Source organism: Panthera onca, chromosome D2 (genome assembly GCF_046562875.1).
Source record: "Panthera onca isolate mPanOnc1 chromosome D2, mPanOnc1 haplotype 2, whole genome shotgun sequence".
NCBI lineage: Eukaryota > Metazoa > Chordata > Mammalia > Carnivora > Felidae > Panthera > Panthera onca.
The window spans coordinates 76,415,555-76,434,284 of NC_138349.1; the positions used below are offsets into that span (position 1 = coordinate 76,415,555).

Here is an 18,730-nt window from a genome sequence, read left to right on the forward strand (position 1 = left end):
TTCATACATTAAAAAAAAAAAAAAGAATTAATTGTGCTAGATGCCAAAAAATGAAGTCTAAAATATAAGTATAGCTATATTTTTTTTTTAATATAACAAGACCAAGTGCAAACCTGATACCAAGCCTGAGATTCTCCCACTTTACCCATGGTAATTCCCACTCTAAATGTAAAATTGAAGGTCCAGTAGCATTACTTTTCTTTTTACTTGAGAGGGAGAGGGAGAGGGAGGGAGGGAGGTAGAGAGACAGAGAGTACAAGACAAGGAGAGGGGCAGGGGGAGGAGAGAGATGGAGACAGAATCTTAAGCAGGCTCCACGCTCAGCACAGAGCCCAACACGTGGCTGGATCCCATGACCCTGGGATCATGACCTGAGCTGAAATCAAGAGTCGGACGCTCAGCCAACTGAGCCACCCAGGCGCCCCTGGTAGCATTACTTTTCTTATGAAACAAGATGCACATCCAATAAAGCATGAAATAAGCGTTAGACATTGTAGACCCAATCCTAGAACAGGCCCCTGATTTTCCATCTGTTTTAGAATCATACTATACTTCCATATCCAATCATCAATACCACTGGATACAAGCGTCTTCAAACCCATTTTGGTAATGAGTATAAAATCTTTAATAATCTCAGTAAAAAGGAGAGAGCTAGGGGCACCTGGGTGGCTCAGTCAATTAAGCATCCAACTCTTGATTTCAGCTCAGGTCATGATCCCAGGGTTATGAGATTAAGCCCCACGATGGACTCCGTGCTGAGTGTGGAGCCTGCCCAGGATTCTCTCTCTCTCCCCCTCCCTGTCCCTCCCCTGCACTCTCTCTCAAAATAAATAAATAAAATAAAAATACTTAAAAAGGAGAGATCTAACAGTTTATGAATTTGATGACAGGTCTAAATCCATCAATAAAATATAAAGTTCATGTCTGTCTAAAAGCCCAAGAGGAAGCAATGTTTTCCTTATTCATATTTTTTAAATTTATTTTACCTCTGGACAGGGCTCCACATGGCAGTCTTTTATTGAACAATGGCCATCTTCTGCCCAGAAAGGACATGGTCGCTTCAGATTAACCTTGAGAGAGAGATTGGATTAACATTAGGATAGAAGGGTCACAGTCCGCACGCTAAGTGTCACTGTGTGGGCGCCAATGACATGCTGGTGAGTAAGAAGAAAAAGCTTCCTCTCCCGTGTCATTTATAGAGTTCAGAATCTTAAATGACTGCAGGTTTTCGGACACCCAGGTGTAATATTAATGTAAAAAATAACTGTTATTAGTCCTCTGACACTTCCCAAAAGGAATACAGTCCAAGCACACTGCTCATCTGCAGACCCTGGAAAGCATTTTCACAACTGTCGGCACCATGCCGTTACCTTACCCGTGAGGATTCGCTCATGCGCCCAGCCACCTAAACGTGCACCGAGCACCCACTATCTGCCTGGCACCATGGAGGTTCTGGGGCAAAAAGAGACGCAAAAAGCACTTTCCCCCTGGAACTGATAATCTACTGGAGGGAATGAATGTTTAATTACAAACAAAAATCCAGAGTTTCGCGATGGAAAATAATGGGGCTGGTGGATGGCAGCCTCTGAGGAGGTAGTATCTCAGGATGGATCAAAGTTGGAGAAATTGTGCATCTGGATAAGGTGACAGAGCTTGAACAGTTGTGGGAACTGGAAAACAAAACAAAACAGTTTAACCAACTTTTAGTGGGAGAATGAGTGCAGACGTAGGAAAGGGATGGACCGTTTTATTTTTTTAAATTAAAAACAATTTTTTTTTTTTACGTTTATTTATTTTTGAGACAGAGAGAGATAATGCATGGGCACGGGAGGGGTGGAGAAAGAGACAGAATCGGAAACAGGCTCCAGGCTCTGAGCCGTCAGCACAGAGCCCGACGCGGGGCTCGAACTCAATGGACTGCGAGATCGTGACCTGAGCCGAAGTCGGACGCCCAACCGACTGAGACACCCAGGCGCCCCAGGGATGGACCATTTTAACCATGTTGTTAAAAACTCTGGATTTTCTTATCTTGAACTTAACAGAAAGTGATTCAACAGGACTGCCAGATGGATTGCCTGAGCCAAAAATCAAAGTTTTATTCTTGTTTCTTCCCTCTGCTACCTCCATGCACAATTCATTATCCACTTCTTCCCACCACCTCCACTGCTTTTTTTTTTTTTTTTAATTTTATTTATTTTGAGAGAGAGAGAGAGAGAGAGAGAGGGAGGGAGGGGAATCCCAGGACTACCCCATGCTCCCTGCTTCTGCTGTACAGCAGCCACAGCGATCCCTCTGAAACATAATTCAGACGGTACCAATCCCTGCTCAACACCTTCCTGTGGCTTCCCGGCACCTTCAGAAGGAATCCCAGCTCTGTAGCAAGCGCCACTAGGCCCTCCCTCACCTGGTCTCCTGTGCACCTCCAGCCACGCTGGCCCTCCTGCCTGGAACATACCCAGCTCCTGGTCTCCAGGCCTCTACAGTGGCTCCTCTTTGCCTGGCCTGTTGCTCCTCCAGGTCTCACGGCCTGCTCCCCTCACCTCGGCCGGGGCTCTCTCAGATACCACCTCGGCAAAGAGTTTCCCTGACCAGACTCTCCAAAGCAGCACTCAGTATGCACCCTACACCCTGTTTTTATTCTTTTCTAGCACTCTCCACTACCTATTTCTGATTTACTTATTGCCTGCATCTCCCATTGTAAGGACTGAGATTTCACCTTCTTCATTATTCTATCCCCAGTGCCTGGGATACTTAATAGACAGCTCAATCAATAGCCGTTAAATGAAGTGAATAACACCTACGTCACAGAGGAAGAGGCAAAAACACGTGGAACTGGTGACACAAGGAGAGCGAGGTCAGCTCTGACCGTGGAGTTAATCAGGGGAGGCCTCCGTTCAGTTACATATAAAATGGGGAGGACTCGGATACAGGTTCCCTACAGAAAGAGACTTCCAGGCAGAGGGTTCGGGATGTCCGAAGACAACCTCTTTGGGGAACTGCAGGTTCCCTGAACTCCTGGCTTATGCGTCCAATGCCTCTTGGATCTGTCCACAGGACATTCTTCTTGCCATCTCAGAAAACAGCAACCCCATTACTCTAGATCCTCGGGCCAAAATCCCAGCATCACTCTTGACTCCTTACTTTCTCACTCCACATCCAATACTTCTAAAAATTGGGTTAGTTCAAAACCCAAGTCCCTGTAACGGTCAGGAATGCCTTACGTGGCCTGTCCGTCTGCTCTCTGCCCCTTATTCACTGGCTCCCGGGTTGTTCCTCAAAACAGGAGGCACACTGTAGTGTCAGGGCCTCTGCTCCCACTGGTCCCTCTGCACGGAGTGTGCTCCCTCCAGATATCGACATGGCTTGCTCTCCTACTCTCTTTAGGTCTTCCCCAAATCCCACCTTCTCAGTTTGCTGCTTTATGTTGCTACATTTTAAACATTTAAAAAAATGTTTTTTTTTTAATGTTTATTTATTTTTTTTTTTTAATTTTTTTTTTTTCAACGTTTTTTATTTATTTTTGGGACAGAGAGAGACAGAGCATGAACGGGGGAGGGGCAGAGAGAGAGGGAGACACAGAATCTGAAACAGGCTCCAGGCTCCGAGCCATCAGCCCAGAGCCTGACGCGGGGCTCGAACTCACAGACCGCGAGATCGTGACCTGGCTGAAGTCGGACGCTTAACCGACTGCGCCACCCAGGCGCCCCAATGTTTATTTATTTTTGAGAGAGACAGAGCACAAGCAGGGGAGCAGCAGAGAGAGGGAGACACAGAATCTGAAACAGGCTCCAGGCTCTGAGCTGTCAGCACAGAACCCAATGTGGGGCTCGAACTCAGGAGCGGCGAGATCATGACCCGAGCTGAAGTCCAGTGCTTAACCAACTTAGCCACCCAGGCGCCCCTAAGTTGCTACATTGTAGACTAATCTGTCATGCAGCAACAGAAAACTAGTAACACAGAGCAAGGAGTGGACTGTGGTGGACACTGGAACATGCTGCTAACGTCATCCTTCAGGAAGGGCTTATTACCCCGGGCTTCCAAAAACATTGCAGGCAGCTGGCCTCAGCCGAAGACAGCCACTTAGCACAAGGTCACACCACTCCTTCCAATGGCGGCCTGCAAATGACCGATGGAGGGCTGCAGAGGCCTAGGTCTCTCTGGCAAGGGGGGAGAGTTCTGGAGGGCCATCCCGTCTCCAGGGCTCCCAGAGGGTCACCTGAGGTTTCCACAGAGGCGGACTCCCAGAGCTTCGCCTCCCTTCCGCCCGGTCCTTCCCTGAGCCGTCGCTTCCACGAGCAGTCCCTCAGTAACCTCTTGCACACCAACCACGGTCTCACCTGCTGCCCAGAGAACTGAGGCTGCAACGACTTGTCCAGGTCCAGGAAAAAAATATTGGTCCTTTTACTAGGATCACACTGAACGTATACGCCAACATGGAGAGAACCAACCTCTTGAGCTATAGACACACCTGTCCATTTCTTGAAGGCTACTTTTGGGTCTCCCAGTAGGGTTTTGAGGCTTCCTCCTCTAGGTCTTGCACATTTTTTGACTCACTCCTATATACTTCACCTTTTTTCACTGCTTATGTAAATGGGGATTTCTTTTCCATCATATCCTCTAACTTGTTGTTGTTTGTATTTATGAAGATATTGATTTTTGTACATTAACTTTATAGCCTGCGAGCTTAATGCATTTCTTATCACTTTTGTTCATTTTGTTACTTGAGTTTTCTGGTATACTTCTGTCATTTATAAAAGGAGACCGTTTTCCTTATTCTTTAAAAATGTTTATCCTCTAGCTGTTGTGATATACTAATCCCTCCAACAGTAAAGGAGATATGGGTGCCTCTGTCTTGGTCCCTCACCTAAGTGTGAACTCCTCTATTATTTCCCAGCAAGTAAGAGGTTGGCAATGCTCATGTTAGGATTAAAATGTTCATGTTTAGGAAGTATCCATCATTCCTATTTTTAAAAAAATCAAGAATGTGTGTTTAATTGTGTTAAAGACCTAAAAGCCTTGTCCTTGCATTCTTAGAATAAGATGAACTTGGTCAGGACATACTTTTTTGTAGTATGCTCACAACTCAGCATTATCTTTGATTTCACCTCTACCCTCAGAGCTTACATTCACACCATCAGACAAGTTTTTGGTGTTACCTCTTAGATATAATGCTCATTTGCTCACTTTTCACCTCTTCCAAGGCTACTGCCCTATTCCAAACCCGTTACCTTCCATCTGCAGAAGCCTCCTACGTGGTTTTTCTCTATTTCCTGTCTCACACCCTTAGTCTATTTTGTACAAATCCCTCCAGAAACTGATCACACCTACACTAAAATTCAACATCCTTATGTGGTGAATAGGGCCTTCTAATTTTTTTTTTAATCTGGCCCCTACCCACTTTTCCAACTCTCCATCTCACTCACTTTGCTCCAGCCTATCCCTGTCTTCTTATTCCTCAAACACTCTAGACCTTTACACCTGCAGTTCTTCTCCCCTTCCCTGGAATGTTCTTTCCCCATATCTCGTCATGGCTTTCACGTCACGTAGGTCTTCACTCAAATGGCACAGTAGGAATACCTTCCTTTCCTGGTCATCCTCGTCAAAGATAAAGCTACCTACCATCCCCACCCCATTAATTACTCTGTATCTCCTACTTTATTTTTCTCCATAGCACTTACCGTATAACCATATGAAATTATATTTCATTGTTGATTGTTTGCCTTCCTAATCAGAATAAAAGCTTCATGAAGTCAGAGTCTTTGTGTTATTCACTATTGTATCCACAGCACTTAGAATAGGGCCTCCCACAGAATAATCATTCAATAAATACTCCATGACTAAAGGAATGGAATGGATAGTACAAGAAATTGTAAACACCAACTACAACAGCCAGCTGACCAGTCGACAGGGGCAGACTGGTGCCTCAACCTGTACACCCTTGTGTGCTCAATCACCAGTAGGTATGTGCATGTTTACAGTTCACCTCTTCGCTTTCCTTTCTGCCACTGGTGAACGTACAAGATACTGTGGTGATAAAATGTCCCTTTAGTTTAATTCATAGGTTGACAGAACTAGAAAAGGAGTGGGTATCACTGCTATCCTTACCATGGAGATAAATCCATTAACGAGATTACTGCATGACCCTCCCTTGGGAGAACAGGAGTATGTTCCCATTACACATGGAGCAATTTTGTTAAATTGGGTAGAACGTTTTTTTAGAACATTGTTCTTTCTGCCTGTCCAACTTTCATTTTTCCTTCTTCTGTAACATCCTCTAATATTCCTTTAAGAAACAATCACTTCCCTTATATTTACGCAAATAGGATTGCTAACCAAAGTGTCTTTCCCTCTTTTGGTCAATTAGACACTTATAGAAGTGTTCTGCCAGAAATTTGACACCTGTACAAAGTGTTGCAAAAATATGGGAAATTGATTCAAGATTTTGGTGGTACCATAAAAAGAATGGCCATTAGTTCCTCCTCTAAATTTTTTTATCCTCAAAAATATTTAAAGACTAAGATAGCCTATGTAGGATAAGGATTAAAAAAAAGTGTAAAATCATGCTCAATTTTTAAAATAAACTAAAAATGAAAATCAGAGAACTTATGAGCACAAGAGCATAGGCTAAGCAGAACAGCAGCTTCTAAAATATCGTTCTTAAATTTAAAATACCGTTCTTTTGAATGTTGCCTCATTTCTCCTCCCTTTAAGTTGTTATGGTTATACTTGGAGACGACTATTAGGTTTAAGAACCGATTCTGCAGTTTTACTATGAATGGTGCTTGTACCCTCAGCCTGGGGGCCAGCCCTTCTGGTGAATGTCTGCCGCAGGGGTACTTTGTACAGCTAACAATGCTAACACAGACCACTGCCATCAGCACAGCAGAGAACCTGGGTCGGTGTCTAGATGGAGGAGGCAACGTCACAAGGAAGGCTGACCAAGGAAGTCTGGCATTTTGAGCTTCCGTGGAATGAGTCTCTGTCTCAAAAACAAAACTTGAAAGATGACGAATCCCCCAGACACAGCAAGAGGCTTCAGATTCTTTGTGTTCAAAAAGACTATCAGGTTTCACCACAATACTTAATACATTCCAACGATAAAACACACAGAGGGTGCTGAGAAGAGTCAAAATGGGCTTTCAAAAGGGTCATAAAAGTCACATCTGTAGACGGCTGTGTAAAAACCTTTGCTACGAATGGAATCAAAAATTGTAACTGTACCTTGTAATAACGGAAGTAGTCTCTCTCTTGCAATTTTTTTATTTTGGGGAAGATTTTGAAGGTGTTAAAGTTATCAATGCTATCAATATCACACAAGCAATCATCCAGGACTCCGGTGACCTGTGGGGTGGAAAATACATACACAAACATAAAACTTTAAATATGTGCATTACTGATATTCCAACCTTAACAAATCTGTAATATTATATAAAAGAGATAATTTGTTAATTCAAGGTAACAAGTCTTCATTAACTGAGATATAAAACACTAAAGCAATCATTTACTTTTTACTATGGCCAATTAAGACACAATAGAAGGATCAGATACACCTATTCTGAAGAACTAAGCATTAATGTTTAATGCCTAAAGAGAAGTATATGAAACATACAGAAATTCCAACAAGTATTTGGAATGCTAAAGCCATTTCTTCCAAGATTAACCTAGAAGTCACAGACTGTAAGAATATTGCTGTAGTAGCCTTATCTTTCTTTTCCACTGCCATTTATGGAACACTTATATGATAGGCATGGTGATAAGAACATTACGTTACCTCTTTTTTAAAAAAGTATTCTATGAAATAGGTATTATCCTCATTTTACACCTAAGAAAATCAAGGCTGAGCATGGTTAAAATAATTTTTCCCAAGTAGCAATGAGACTTAGTCCTAAGTCAATCACACTTAAAAATACATGCTTTATCCACTACTCAAAGTATCCATTAAGGCAACAGAAACTGATATTTACAAAGGGAGTTCAGAATCCAAAACTTCCATAAAACATTCTTCCGCTAAATTTAAAAATGGGACTCACTGACATCCACGTCTTGGATGAACCTTCAGGGAATCAGGCTGAGTGAAAAAAGCCAACCCCAAAAGGTTACATACTATGTGGTTTCATTTTTACATTTTGGAAACGGAGAACAGGTTATTGGTTGCCAGGTTAAAGACTGGAGGAGGGAAGGAGGCGGAGTGGGGGCATAGGTTGGAAAGGAGGTCAAGTGTGGTTATAAAAGGGCAAGAAGAAGGATCCCTGTGGTGATCAAATTATTCAGTATCTTGACCATCGTGGTGGATACACAAACCTAAACGTGATAAAAGTGAAAAGAATACATACACACACAAACGAGACAAGGGGGAATCTGAAGACCAGCAGATTGAATCAGTGCCAATGTCCTGGTGATAATACTGCACTGTACGTTTATAAAATGTTACCATTGGGGAAAACTAGATGAATTGTAGGTGGCATTTCTTTGTATTATTGCTTACAACTGCATGGAACCTACAATTATCTCAATTGAAATTAAAATTTAAAAACAAAAAGGGGACCCAGTCTTTTAAAGGTCATTCACATGATCCACTGGAGGAATCTATGCAAAGAATGACCAGAACCTGGAAACCAGAACATCCCAGTTGTTTCTTTCTCAGGCTTTGCCCCTAGGGCTGTAAATAAGTCTCCAAACTCTCTACAACATAAAGAGTCAGAGGTACATTCTCTTTAAAGAACAAAGGATCATTAACAAGAATTTTAGCTCTAGAATTCCATATGCTTTACTATCCTAGTTACTAAGATCCTGTCACCAACTCTACTGAAATTCATTCCATTTCTCAAGCTTACTATTTATAAAACCTCAAATTCTAAGTAATAGGGATGGGGGGGGGGGGGTAGAAATAAGAACCAAAAGCTTTCTATGTTTTAAAAATATTTTCTCCAGACATTTCTCTTTCGTATAAATTTTTCTTAAATTGTTTATTTTTAGTTAGTAAACCACCACGGTTTATTTTTTAAAGATGTTTTAATTGTGGTAGGGGTTGGGGTAAGGTATACAAAATTGTCACGTACCTACTTCTAACTCTTAAAGACAACTACTAAGACAAAAACCTGTATATCACCAAAACTTTTTAAAAAATACAAATACAGCTATTTTTTAAAGTCCCTTTCTAATTACATTCATCTTCCTCCTTACGGAGGTAGAATATCTTATTTTTGTTATTTTTCTTTGTAATTTCATCACATGTGATATACATCCTGAAGCAATATACTTAAGAGCTCATTTTTGAACTTTAATATTAATGGAATCTATTGTGGGAATTATGTTGTAATATACTTCTTTTGCTAACATTTTGACATCTACCCAAAATAATGAGTTTTCTAGTAGCTCATTCATTTTCCCTGCTGTAAATGTTACATTACATGAAAATATCATAATGTATTTGTTCTACTGTTGACCCATAAGGTAGGCAGAATGATGCCCCCCAAAGATATCCATACCCTAATTCCTAAAACCTGTAAATCTGTTATTGTAGGCAGTGGAAGGGACTTTGCAGACATGATTAAGTTAAGGATCCTGAGATGGTAAGATTATACTGGATTATTTGGGTGGACTCAATACTAAGAACCTTGAAAGAGGAAGACAAGAGTGTGAGTCAGAGAGACACTGGAAGATGTTACACTACTGGCTTCTAAGATAGAAGAGGCCACATGCCAGAAGCACTGCAGCCTCTAGAAGCTTGGAAAAGGCAAGGAATGATTCTCCCCTAGAGCCTCCAAAAAAAAAAAAAAAAAAAAAAAAAAAAAAAAAGGCAGCCTTGATTTTATCCCTGTGAAACCCACGTTAAACCACTAAGTTCGTGGTAATTTGTTAGAGCAGTAACAGGAAACTAATACAAAACATATGTAGGTTGTTTCCAGATTTAGCTAAATAATGCTACACAAAGGTTTGCCATGATCTCGTTACGTATATGTATAAGAATTTCTCCAGTTTATATGCTTAAAGTGGAATTACTATAGCTTATTTTCAAAATAGGTTACCAATTTACAACCCTATCCAACAGCAGATGGAATTACTGCTGAATTATCTCCTTACCAATATTGGATATTGAATTTTTGCCAATCTAGTAAGAACGAAAGGGTATCTGATTTTTGTACTAATGAGGTATAATGTTTTATAAGACATTTGTAATTGTTCCTTGTGTGAAATACCTGTTTGTCCTTTCTCATTTTTCTTTTTTTAAAGATTTTTTAAAGTTCATTTATTTTGAGAGAGAGAGAGAGAGAGCGAGCGCGCGCTGGGGAAGGGCAGAAAGAGAAGGAGAGAGAATCCTAAGCAGGCTCCACACTGCCGGCACGAAGCTCAATGCAGGGCTTGAACCCACAAACCATGAGATCATGACCTGAGCCAAAACAGAGAGTCGGACGCTTAACCAACTGAGCCACCCGGATGCCCCTTTTTTTCATTTTTTTACTGGGTTGTCTTTTTCATACTGACCTGCAGGAATCAGTACCGCTTTCCCCACTCTATTACATTCTTCTGGAACTCCAATCACACAAATTAGACCATGTCTCATAAGCTCTCTTTAAAATCTACTATCCCATTATTTTTCTGGGCTTCATTCTGAATTTGCATTTATTTTCCCTTCATTTATTCATTCATTCATTCACTCAACCTATTTGAGGACCTACCTAACATGAGCCTTGCACTGTTCTAAGTGCTGAGGATGCAGAAGGAAAAAAAAAAAAAAGGCAAAAATCTCTGCCCTCCAGGGGCTTCCAGATGGTAATAAAGGGACAGGAAAACTAGGGAATGGAGACCATCAGTGCAGAACTGAGCTCCTACTATTTTAGAAAGTATAATTTAAAAAGGTCTCAGTGAAATTTTGGCAAATTTTGGTAATACTTCAAGGGGGAAAAGGAACAAGCCGCGCTATGTGGGGGGTGTGCTATGTGGGAGCGTGGGGGCACGCATGCCAGGCACTGGGAATACAAAGCTCAAGGCCCTGAGGCAGTATGCTCACCTGAAGTTCCTGAGGAAATAGGACAAGGACTATGTCGTATGTAAAAAGGAGAAACAGGAGACCATTTTAAGACTCTGGCCTTTACTGGAACCTGGCGTTTTCTTACACCAACCAATTCTCCCACTCTCCAACGCAAACTGGGCGCCCAATTCAGTTCTGATGCTATCTGGAGTTAGAGCAGACCTCACAGATTAGGGGTTCAGTCACACACCACGATCCCCACTTTAGGTATCACCGCCAAGCTCCAGGCCACCTGTACGTCTGACTGACCGGCTATGAACTGGGGGTTCCAATGACTCTCAAGTTCAGTAATTTGCAATGGCATATAGAACCAGAGAAACACTTACCTTATATCTACTGGTTTATTGTTAAGATACAACTCAGGAAGCACCAAATGGAATAGGTGCAGAGGGAAAGCTACTGGGAGTGCAAGTTCAGGGCTTCCATGCCTCTGAGCCACCCTCCCAGAAAGTCTATGTTTCGCCCACCTGGAAGCTCATCCATCTTGTTTTAAGAGCTTTTATATTTTTCAAAATTTTTTTATGTTTATTTTTGAGAGAGTGCTAGCAGGAGAGGGGCAGAGAGAGAGGGAGGCAGATTCTGAAGGAGGCTCTAGGCTCTGAGCTCGAACTCAGGAACTGTGAGGTCATGACCTGAGTGGAGTCAGAGGCTCACCCAAATGAGCCACCCAGACGCCCCAAGAGCTTTTACGGAGCTCTGTCTCCAGCATCCCTCTCCCCGTCCCAGTGGTCATGGGTGGGGCTAAAATTCCAATGCTCTAATCACTTGGTGTGTCTGATGATCAGTACCACCCTGAGGTGATCTAGGGGTTCCCATTAGGATAAATAGGTGTGATTAAAAGGGGCTCATTATAAATAACAAAAGGCATTCCGATTATTCTGGAAATTCCAAGGTTTTTCTTTTTTTAGTATTTATTTTTGAGAGAGAAGAGAACAGAGCAGGGGAGGAACAGAGAGAGGCAGAGAGAGAATCCCAAGCAGGCTCCACACTGTCAGCACTGAGCCCAATGAGGGGCTCCATCCCACTAACCGTGAGATCATGACCTGAGCCAAGATCAAAAGTGGGACGCTCAACCAAATGAGCCACTCGGGTGCCCTGCCTATCCAGATCTAAAGATGAGAATCCTGTTCTGGAGATTTTGACAATCAGTTATATAGGTGGTATTTAAAGCTGAGAAACCAAACGAGAGAACCAAGATAGAGAAGGGAAAGAGTACACGACCTGAAACCTGAGGCTGAAATAACTAGCGGTCAGTAGTAGCAGAGGAGAAGTAAGCAAAGGACACTAGTACAGCCAGCCTAAAAGAAAGGAAGAAAATCAGAAAAGTACAGTATCCTGAAAGCCCAAAGAAATAAGGTATTTCAAGGAGAGTAAGCCATGAGCTGTGGGGAAAAAAATGCTGTCTATAGGTAAAGCTAAGGTTTAAAAACTATTGGCTTTAGTGACAAGACAGACATTAATGACCTTGACAAGAACAGTTTCGGAGAGGTAGGGGCGAAAGTCTGACTGGAATAGGCTGGCGAGAGGACCAGAATAGGACGAATAAAGATAATTCCTTTGAGGAGTTTTTCCATAAGGGGAACAGAAAAAGGAAGCAGAGCCAGAAAAGATGGGTGGGTCAAGACAGAACTTTAAAATAGAATTAACAGTATGTTTTAGGATGACAGTAACAATCCATCAGACAAGGAAAAATTAATGATCCAGGAGAGAAAAAAGATTTGCTCAAAACATGATCTTGAAAGAAGGAACTGGGACCTAATATATGAGAGGGATTGGCTTTTGATAAGAGTTCACAGTTCATCTATGGCAATCCATTGGAAGGCAAAATGTCAGGGAACAGAGACAAATGGGTGCATAAATATGGATTACATTGTTAGTGTGAAGTATGAAACGAAGAAAAGGAAAAGTGGGGCACCTGGGTGGCTCAGTCGGTCAAGCACCCAACTTCGGCTCAGGTCATGATCTTGGGGTCTGTGAGTTCAAGGCCCTGCATCCGGCTCTGTGCCGACAGCTCAGAGCCTGGAGCCTGCTTCGGATTCTGTGTCTCCCTCTGTCTCTGTCTCTCAAAAATAAATAAACATTAAAAAAAAAAAAAAAAAGGAAAAGTATCGGAGGATTAGAAAAAGACATAAAATGGTTGCCTGATTCAGGAATCATTTCTTCTGCTGGATATAATCAGCTATTTAATCCATCCATGGAGTTTTTAATTTCATCTCTAGAAATCCTATCACACTGTTTTAATCTTTTTGATCATTCTTTAAAATCTCTTGTTCCCTTTTCACAGTTTCAGGTCAGTGTCCCTATCTGTGCCCCCCTCCCCTTTGTATTTAAATTCACTATGTCTCCTGTGTTTAAATTATGTCTGATATTTTCAGAATCTAAGGTTATCACAGGTCTTTTTCTATAGGCTATATTTCCATTATCTCATTCACAGTGCCTTGTGTTTTGTGATTTTTGACTATTAGCTGCTTATTCTCCTTGGCACGGGCTCTTGAAGACTTCTTTAGGGTTTGGGTTGAAAATAAATTCCTCCAGAGGGGATGGACATTTGCTATTACCAGTAAGCTGGGGGCATACCAACCTGGGTCTGCTATAAATCAAATTTTCCACTTGAAGCTTTTCCCAGCATAGGTGGCATGAATTTGGCCTGCAAACCTTTATAGGAACAAGTTCATGGTTACAAATTCTCGAGGGAGTTCCCCGCCCCCCCCCCCTTCCCTGGCAAGTTTCTTACTCTCCCCTTATTCCTGGTAGGATTCATTTCTCATGTTGAGGCCGTAGCTCTTTGGAGTTCAAGCTTTATGATGGGGTCTTTTAGTTTCCTCTCTTTGGGCACACAACCCTTATTTCTTGTCCATTCCACACCAAGGAGCAATTAAAGCAGAAACCCAGGGTCTTCAGGGTTTGGGGGAAATCCTCAGGGTCATGGACTGGAGCAGCACTGTTTGAGTCTGAAGATCTGACTTTCCACTGGGGGCTGGGGAGCTCTATGTATTCTTTGATTTCATGCCACCTCAGAAATGCATTTAGAAAGATTTAAAAATACATCTGACTAAAATTACTTCTTTACAGGAAGATTAACTTGTCATATCATTTGTATGCACAAGGTCTTTAGTTTCTAGTGCCTTCCAGACTACAAAGCCCATTCGCATTTAATTTATAAGAAAACAGAGTATGAGATATACAAATGCCTATCATTTTAAGGGTTCAAAAATAACTTTATGCTTTCATTGCAAGGAGACGTAGTCGATATAGTCCTCTCCTTAAATGATTTCTTTTAAATGGAGGTGTTTTCTTTTAAAAAAAAAAAAAATTTTTTTTTAACGTTTTTATTTATTTTTGAAACAGAGAGAGATAGAGCATGAATGGGGCAGAGTCAGAGAGAGAAGGAGACACAGAATCTGAAACAGGCTCCAGGCTCTGAGCTGTCAGCACAGAGCCTGACGCGGGGCTCGAACCCACGAACTGCGAGACCGTGACCTGAGTTGAAGTCGGAAGCTTAGCCGACTGAGCCACCCAGGCGCCCCAGGTGTTTTCTTTTTTAAATCGAATTCTTCCCTTTATGCTTTATTGGGCTTCCTCCCCCCCACCCCCCACCCCCCACCCCCCACCAAGAAAGAACTTAGTTGCACTTTTTTTATCTTCCTGGGTCTCCCTCAGATTTCTATACCCCCAAGAAGCAGGCATACAGAGATGTACTGCACAGAAGAAAACGGGGCCTACGAGGGGCCCAGTTCAACCTTGTTCACTTAACAAGTGTGGTATTAGTCATGTAAGCTTTTTGAACTTCAGTTACCTCAATAGCCCCACTTCTGAGAAGTATCCAATAAAATGAGATAATGTATATTTAAACGTGTTAAAGATTAAAGTACTATCTAAAATGTGCTCCAACTTCTATATTAGAAAGTACCACTGGAAACAAAAACCAAACGTATCCACTTTGGAGGACCGTTTGGAACAATGTTACTTTGAATATGCACAAATCTTTAATTTTTAAACTACAGGTATTCATTTGGACATGATGAAATGACATATATTCATTTAAATACAATAAAATAAAAATTTTACCTTAATAAATTGCATGTGTAACGTGCAATTATAAAACATTAACACATGTAACTAGCAGATAAAGATGACTAAAATGAAGCTTCTAGATTGATGGCAACGTATACAATTAATATAAGGCATAAAAAGGAAAAACGACAAGAATCCCATTTTAGAAAAATATCTAAATGTACATGCCACTCAAAAACAATCACCCAACCAGTGATTAGAAAATAATTTTGCTAAAGGTAATTTGGGAAATTTACTTTTTATTAATATAGTAGATACTCCCACCCAGATTTCCGCTACTTCAGTGTTTTCTAGGTGGGGTTCAAAAGGTACCTCACAGGATAATTGCATTACAGCTACTTACACGGCTCATTTAAAATTGCTGATCCCTGGGGCACATCCGGATCCACTAAATCAGAACATGTGGCGGCGGCAGGGCCAGAGAATCTGCATTCTAACACGCTCACCAATACCAAAACCAAGTCTGCCCCCTTTTATTTTTAGCACATCAATTCATTTGAAAAAAATACCCAAACGCGAACAAAACAGGCTATTCGGGCATTCTGGGACTGAGCGCAGGACACCCTAACGCCCTGAAAACAGCGTGCGAACCGTCAGAAAAACATGTTTACACGGCTCCGCTCACAGCTTCGGTTTTTCTCAGCAGTGAGTATTAATTGCCTACAATGACATCTCCCCTCATTATCGAGCCACCTGAGACACGGTTCCTTCCTCTCTCTCTCTCTTAGCAGTTTTGCCACTTTGCAGCAGGTGCAGACGAGGCGCGGCTGCACCTGGCAGTCTATTCAGAACCTTCTGTAGAAAAGCAGTCAGCACCGCTCTCCAGGCACAAGGCTGTGTGGTCAGCTAACCTTCCCACGTCCGGCGTGTTGACAACACGTCTGTAGTAACACTGTTTCACAAAGGCAGCCCCTCAACTCTAGCCCACCCTCCTGCCATCACCTCGCTGCTCACAGACCTGCAAAGGCCAGCTCCCCACCCCCGCCCCCCCCCCCCCACGTCTCTTGCTTGGGCTCATCCGGAGATGCCACAAGTTGGGTGGAAATACAGCAGTGCCAAGGAAAGATGCCAGAGCGAGGGTAGCAGCCGAGGGGCTTAGAGAGCCCCAGAAGTTCAAGCAAGTTGGTGAGTCCCGTCCCCTCCCTATGCACCCCACTTCTGCGGGGCGCGGGGTCCACCTCCCCTCCCTCCTGGGAGGGACGGGAGGGCTTCACCGTTTCTACGCGTGTTGTCTCCCCCCCAAACCGCGGATGACGTTTTCATTCCCGTCTCCTCTCCCGCCACACTCCCAGCCGCTTAAAAAAAAAATCAGAAAAGGAAAACGAAAACACCTCAGGGGACCGTCACCATCTTCCTCTTTTTGCTGCCATCACCCCGCGAGCGTCGCCATCCCCCGCACACGGCACGCGGCTCGCGGACGTTTCCTGGACGTGACGGTTCGGTTCCAGACCCCGGCCCCTTTCCGCTCGCCAGAAATCCCCCTCGGGGTCCGGCGCCGGCCCTCTCCCGGAGCCCCAGCCCCGGCCCGTTCGCCACCGCCGCGGGCGTTCGGCCGGCGTCCCCGCCCCGCCATCACTCGGGCTCACCTGGGCCTCGACGACGCTCGGGAGGAAGCTCAGGGTGACCAGCAGCTGCACTGCGGCCGCCGCCCCCTGCCCGGCGCCGGCCCGCCGGGGCCCCCGGCTCATGCTGACCTCTCCCCCCACCGCGGCCGGCCGGGCCCCTCGGGGCCGGGGAACGGCGGGCGGCCCGGGCGACGACCCAAGGGGACGGCTCCCGGCGGCTAAGAGGCTCCAGGGTCAGAGGTCTGCACGCCCGTCCCGAGGAGGGGGCCGCTCTCCCCAGCTCCCGGCAGCTGCGAGTGAGGCTGAAGAGCCGAGCGCCCCCACTTCATCCCCTAGGCGGCCCCGCCCCCGGCTTCCCCTTCGCCCCGGCCACGCCCCCTCCGAGCGCGGGGCCTTGTGGGAGTTGTGGTCTCGCGCGGCCGCGAGGGGGCCTCCTGCCGGAAGGCGGGGCAGGGGGCCGCGAGAACCCGGGAACTACAGCTGCGGAGGCCGCTCCGCCTCCCCGGGGCCTTGGGCTCCACGGCGGCCAATGAGGCAGGACCACGAGGGCCTCCAAAACAAGAGGAGGTGGCGCGGGGAGCGCTCCTCCCGGCCGGCCGCCGTCTCCTCTCCCCCTCCCCGGGCGGTTGCTCCTGGAAACCGGGGGGAGGGGGGGCCGCCCCGCCCCGCCCCGCCCCGCCCCGCCCCGTACGGTTGCTCCTTAACATCGCACAGCCGCCAGGCTTCGGGATCCGCCCGCTACCTAAGCAAATGAGGAACCAGTGGTGCAGGATCTTCGACTTTCGAGCCGAAGCGTTTTCTTGGTTCATTCAGTGTTCTGTGGCTTCACATCTACTGCAAGTGCATTATAAGAATCAGCCACCTCCACCTGCTACTTGGAGAGGAGACTTCGGCTCCTCTTTTATTTTATACGCCCCGGACGTGGATGTCCTCTCTTCCCCGGCCCACTCCCTCTCCTCTGATGAGAGAAACACAATGCACGTTGAAGAATGGGAACAAACCCAATCGTTTATAATGATGTATTGGAACGGGGCTATACGCATAGAAGAACTGGAAGTGATACAGAGCGGGTTCAATTCCCGCCTCTAAAACATCCTAGTTTGTTATGTGTCTTTAGACAAGTTACTTAACCTCTGTGAGCCTCAATTTGTTCATCTGTAAGTGAAGACAATAATACCCACCTCAGATATTCTAGGATTACGTAAGATTACATAGATTACATACATAAAGGGCTTAGTAGGGTGCCTAGCACAAAGAAGTGTTCAATAAATGATGGCTGCTACTCGTTTTATTAATAGCCTTGATTTCTAGAGAATTAGTAATGCAACACCATACATTTATGTAGTGTGTATTACTTTCCCACCGCTTCTATAACAAATTAGCATAAATTTAGTGACCTAAGCTTCCGAAGACCGGAACCCCAAATTATATCAGCCAGGCTGCATTTCTTCTAAAGGCTTTAGGGGGCAATATGTTTCCTCCCCCATTCCAGCCTCTAAAAGCCACCTGCATTCCTCAGGTCATGACTGTGCCCCACATTATCACATTTCACTCCCTCCGCTTCCATTGTCACATGCCTTGTCTTGCTGACCCTAACTCTTCTGCCTCCCTCTGATAAAGACCCCTGTGATTACATGGGGCCCACCCAGATAATCCAGGGTAATCTCCCCATCTCAATTTTTTTTGAGAGCTTGTTTATTGGGCAGGTGGATGGGTGGGTGCCAGCCCTTAAAATTCTTAATCATTTCTTCAAAGTCCTTTTTGGCCTATAAGGTAATACACTCACAGCTTTGGGGATTAGGGTGTGCACACATCTTTGGGGACCTTAATCAGTCAACACAGTGTGTTATACCTTTCTGAGCATTTTCATAATTTGTGGAGCCTAGTGCAAAACGAAAATGCAGGGTCCTGGTTCAAAACGTGGTAAGAATTTCAAGACAGTGATATTAGGTCATTAAACCAAGTGCAGGGTCCTTCTTTTAAAAAAAAATATAATGTTTATTTTTGAGAGAGAGAGACAAAGCGCCAACGGGGGAGGGGCAGAGAGCGAGATACAGAA

The 18,730-nt window shown here is 44.2% G+C and overlaps 1 protein-coding gene across 4 annotated transcripts in view; it reads right to left on the reverse strand.

Annotated features, from left to right (window-relative positions):
* The window catches only part of ERO1B (endoplasmic reticulum oxidoreductase 1 beta), a 68,437-nt gene extending 51,406 nt beyond the window's left edge, over positions 1 to 17,031 (reverse strand). For 3 of the 4 annotated variants that reach the window (XM_078434186.2, XM_078434185.2, XM_078434183.1), the window contains exons 1-3: positions 16,693 to 17,031; positions 7,222 to 7,341; positions 987 to 1,070 (exon numbers count right to left, since the gene is read on the reverse strand). In XM_078434186.2, the coding sequence (XP_078290312.1) occupies positions 987 to 1,070; positions 7,222 to 7,341; positions 16,693 to 16,794 (306 nt within the window). In that variant the 5' untranslated portion in view covers positions 16,795 to 17,031. The remainder of the gene's footprint in view (positions 1 to 986; positions 1,071 to 7,221; positions 7,342 to 16,692) is intronic. The other variant, XM_078434184.2, reaches the window with a different exon arrangement.
* Positions 17,032 to 18,730: the final 1,699 nt, after the last annotated feature.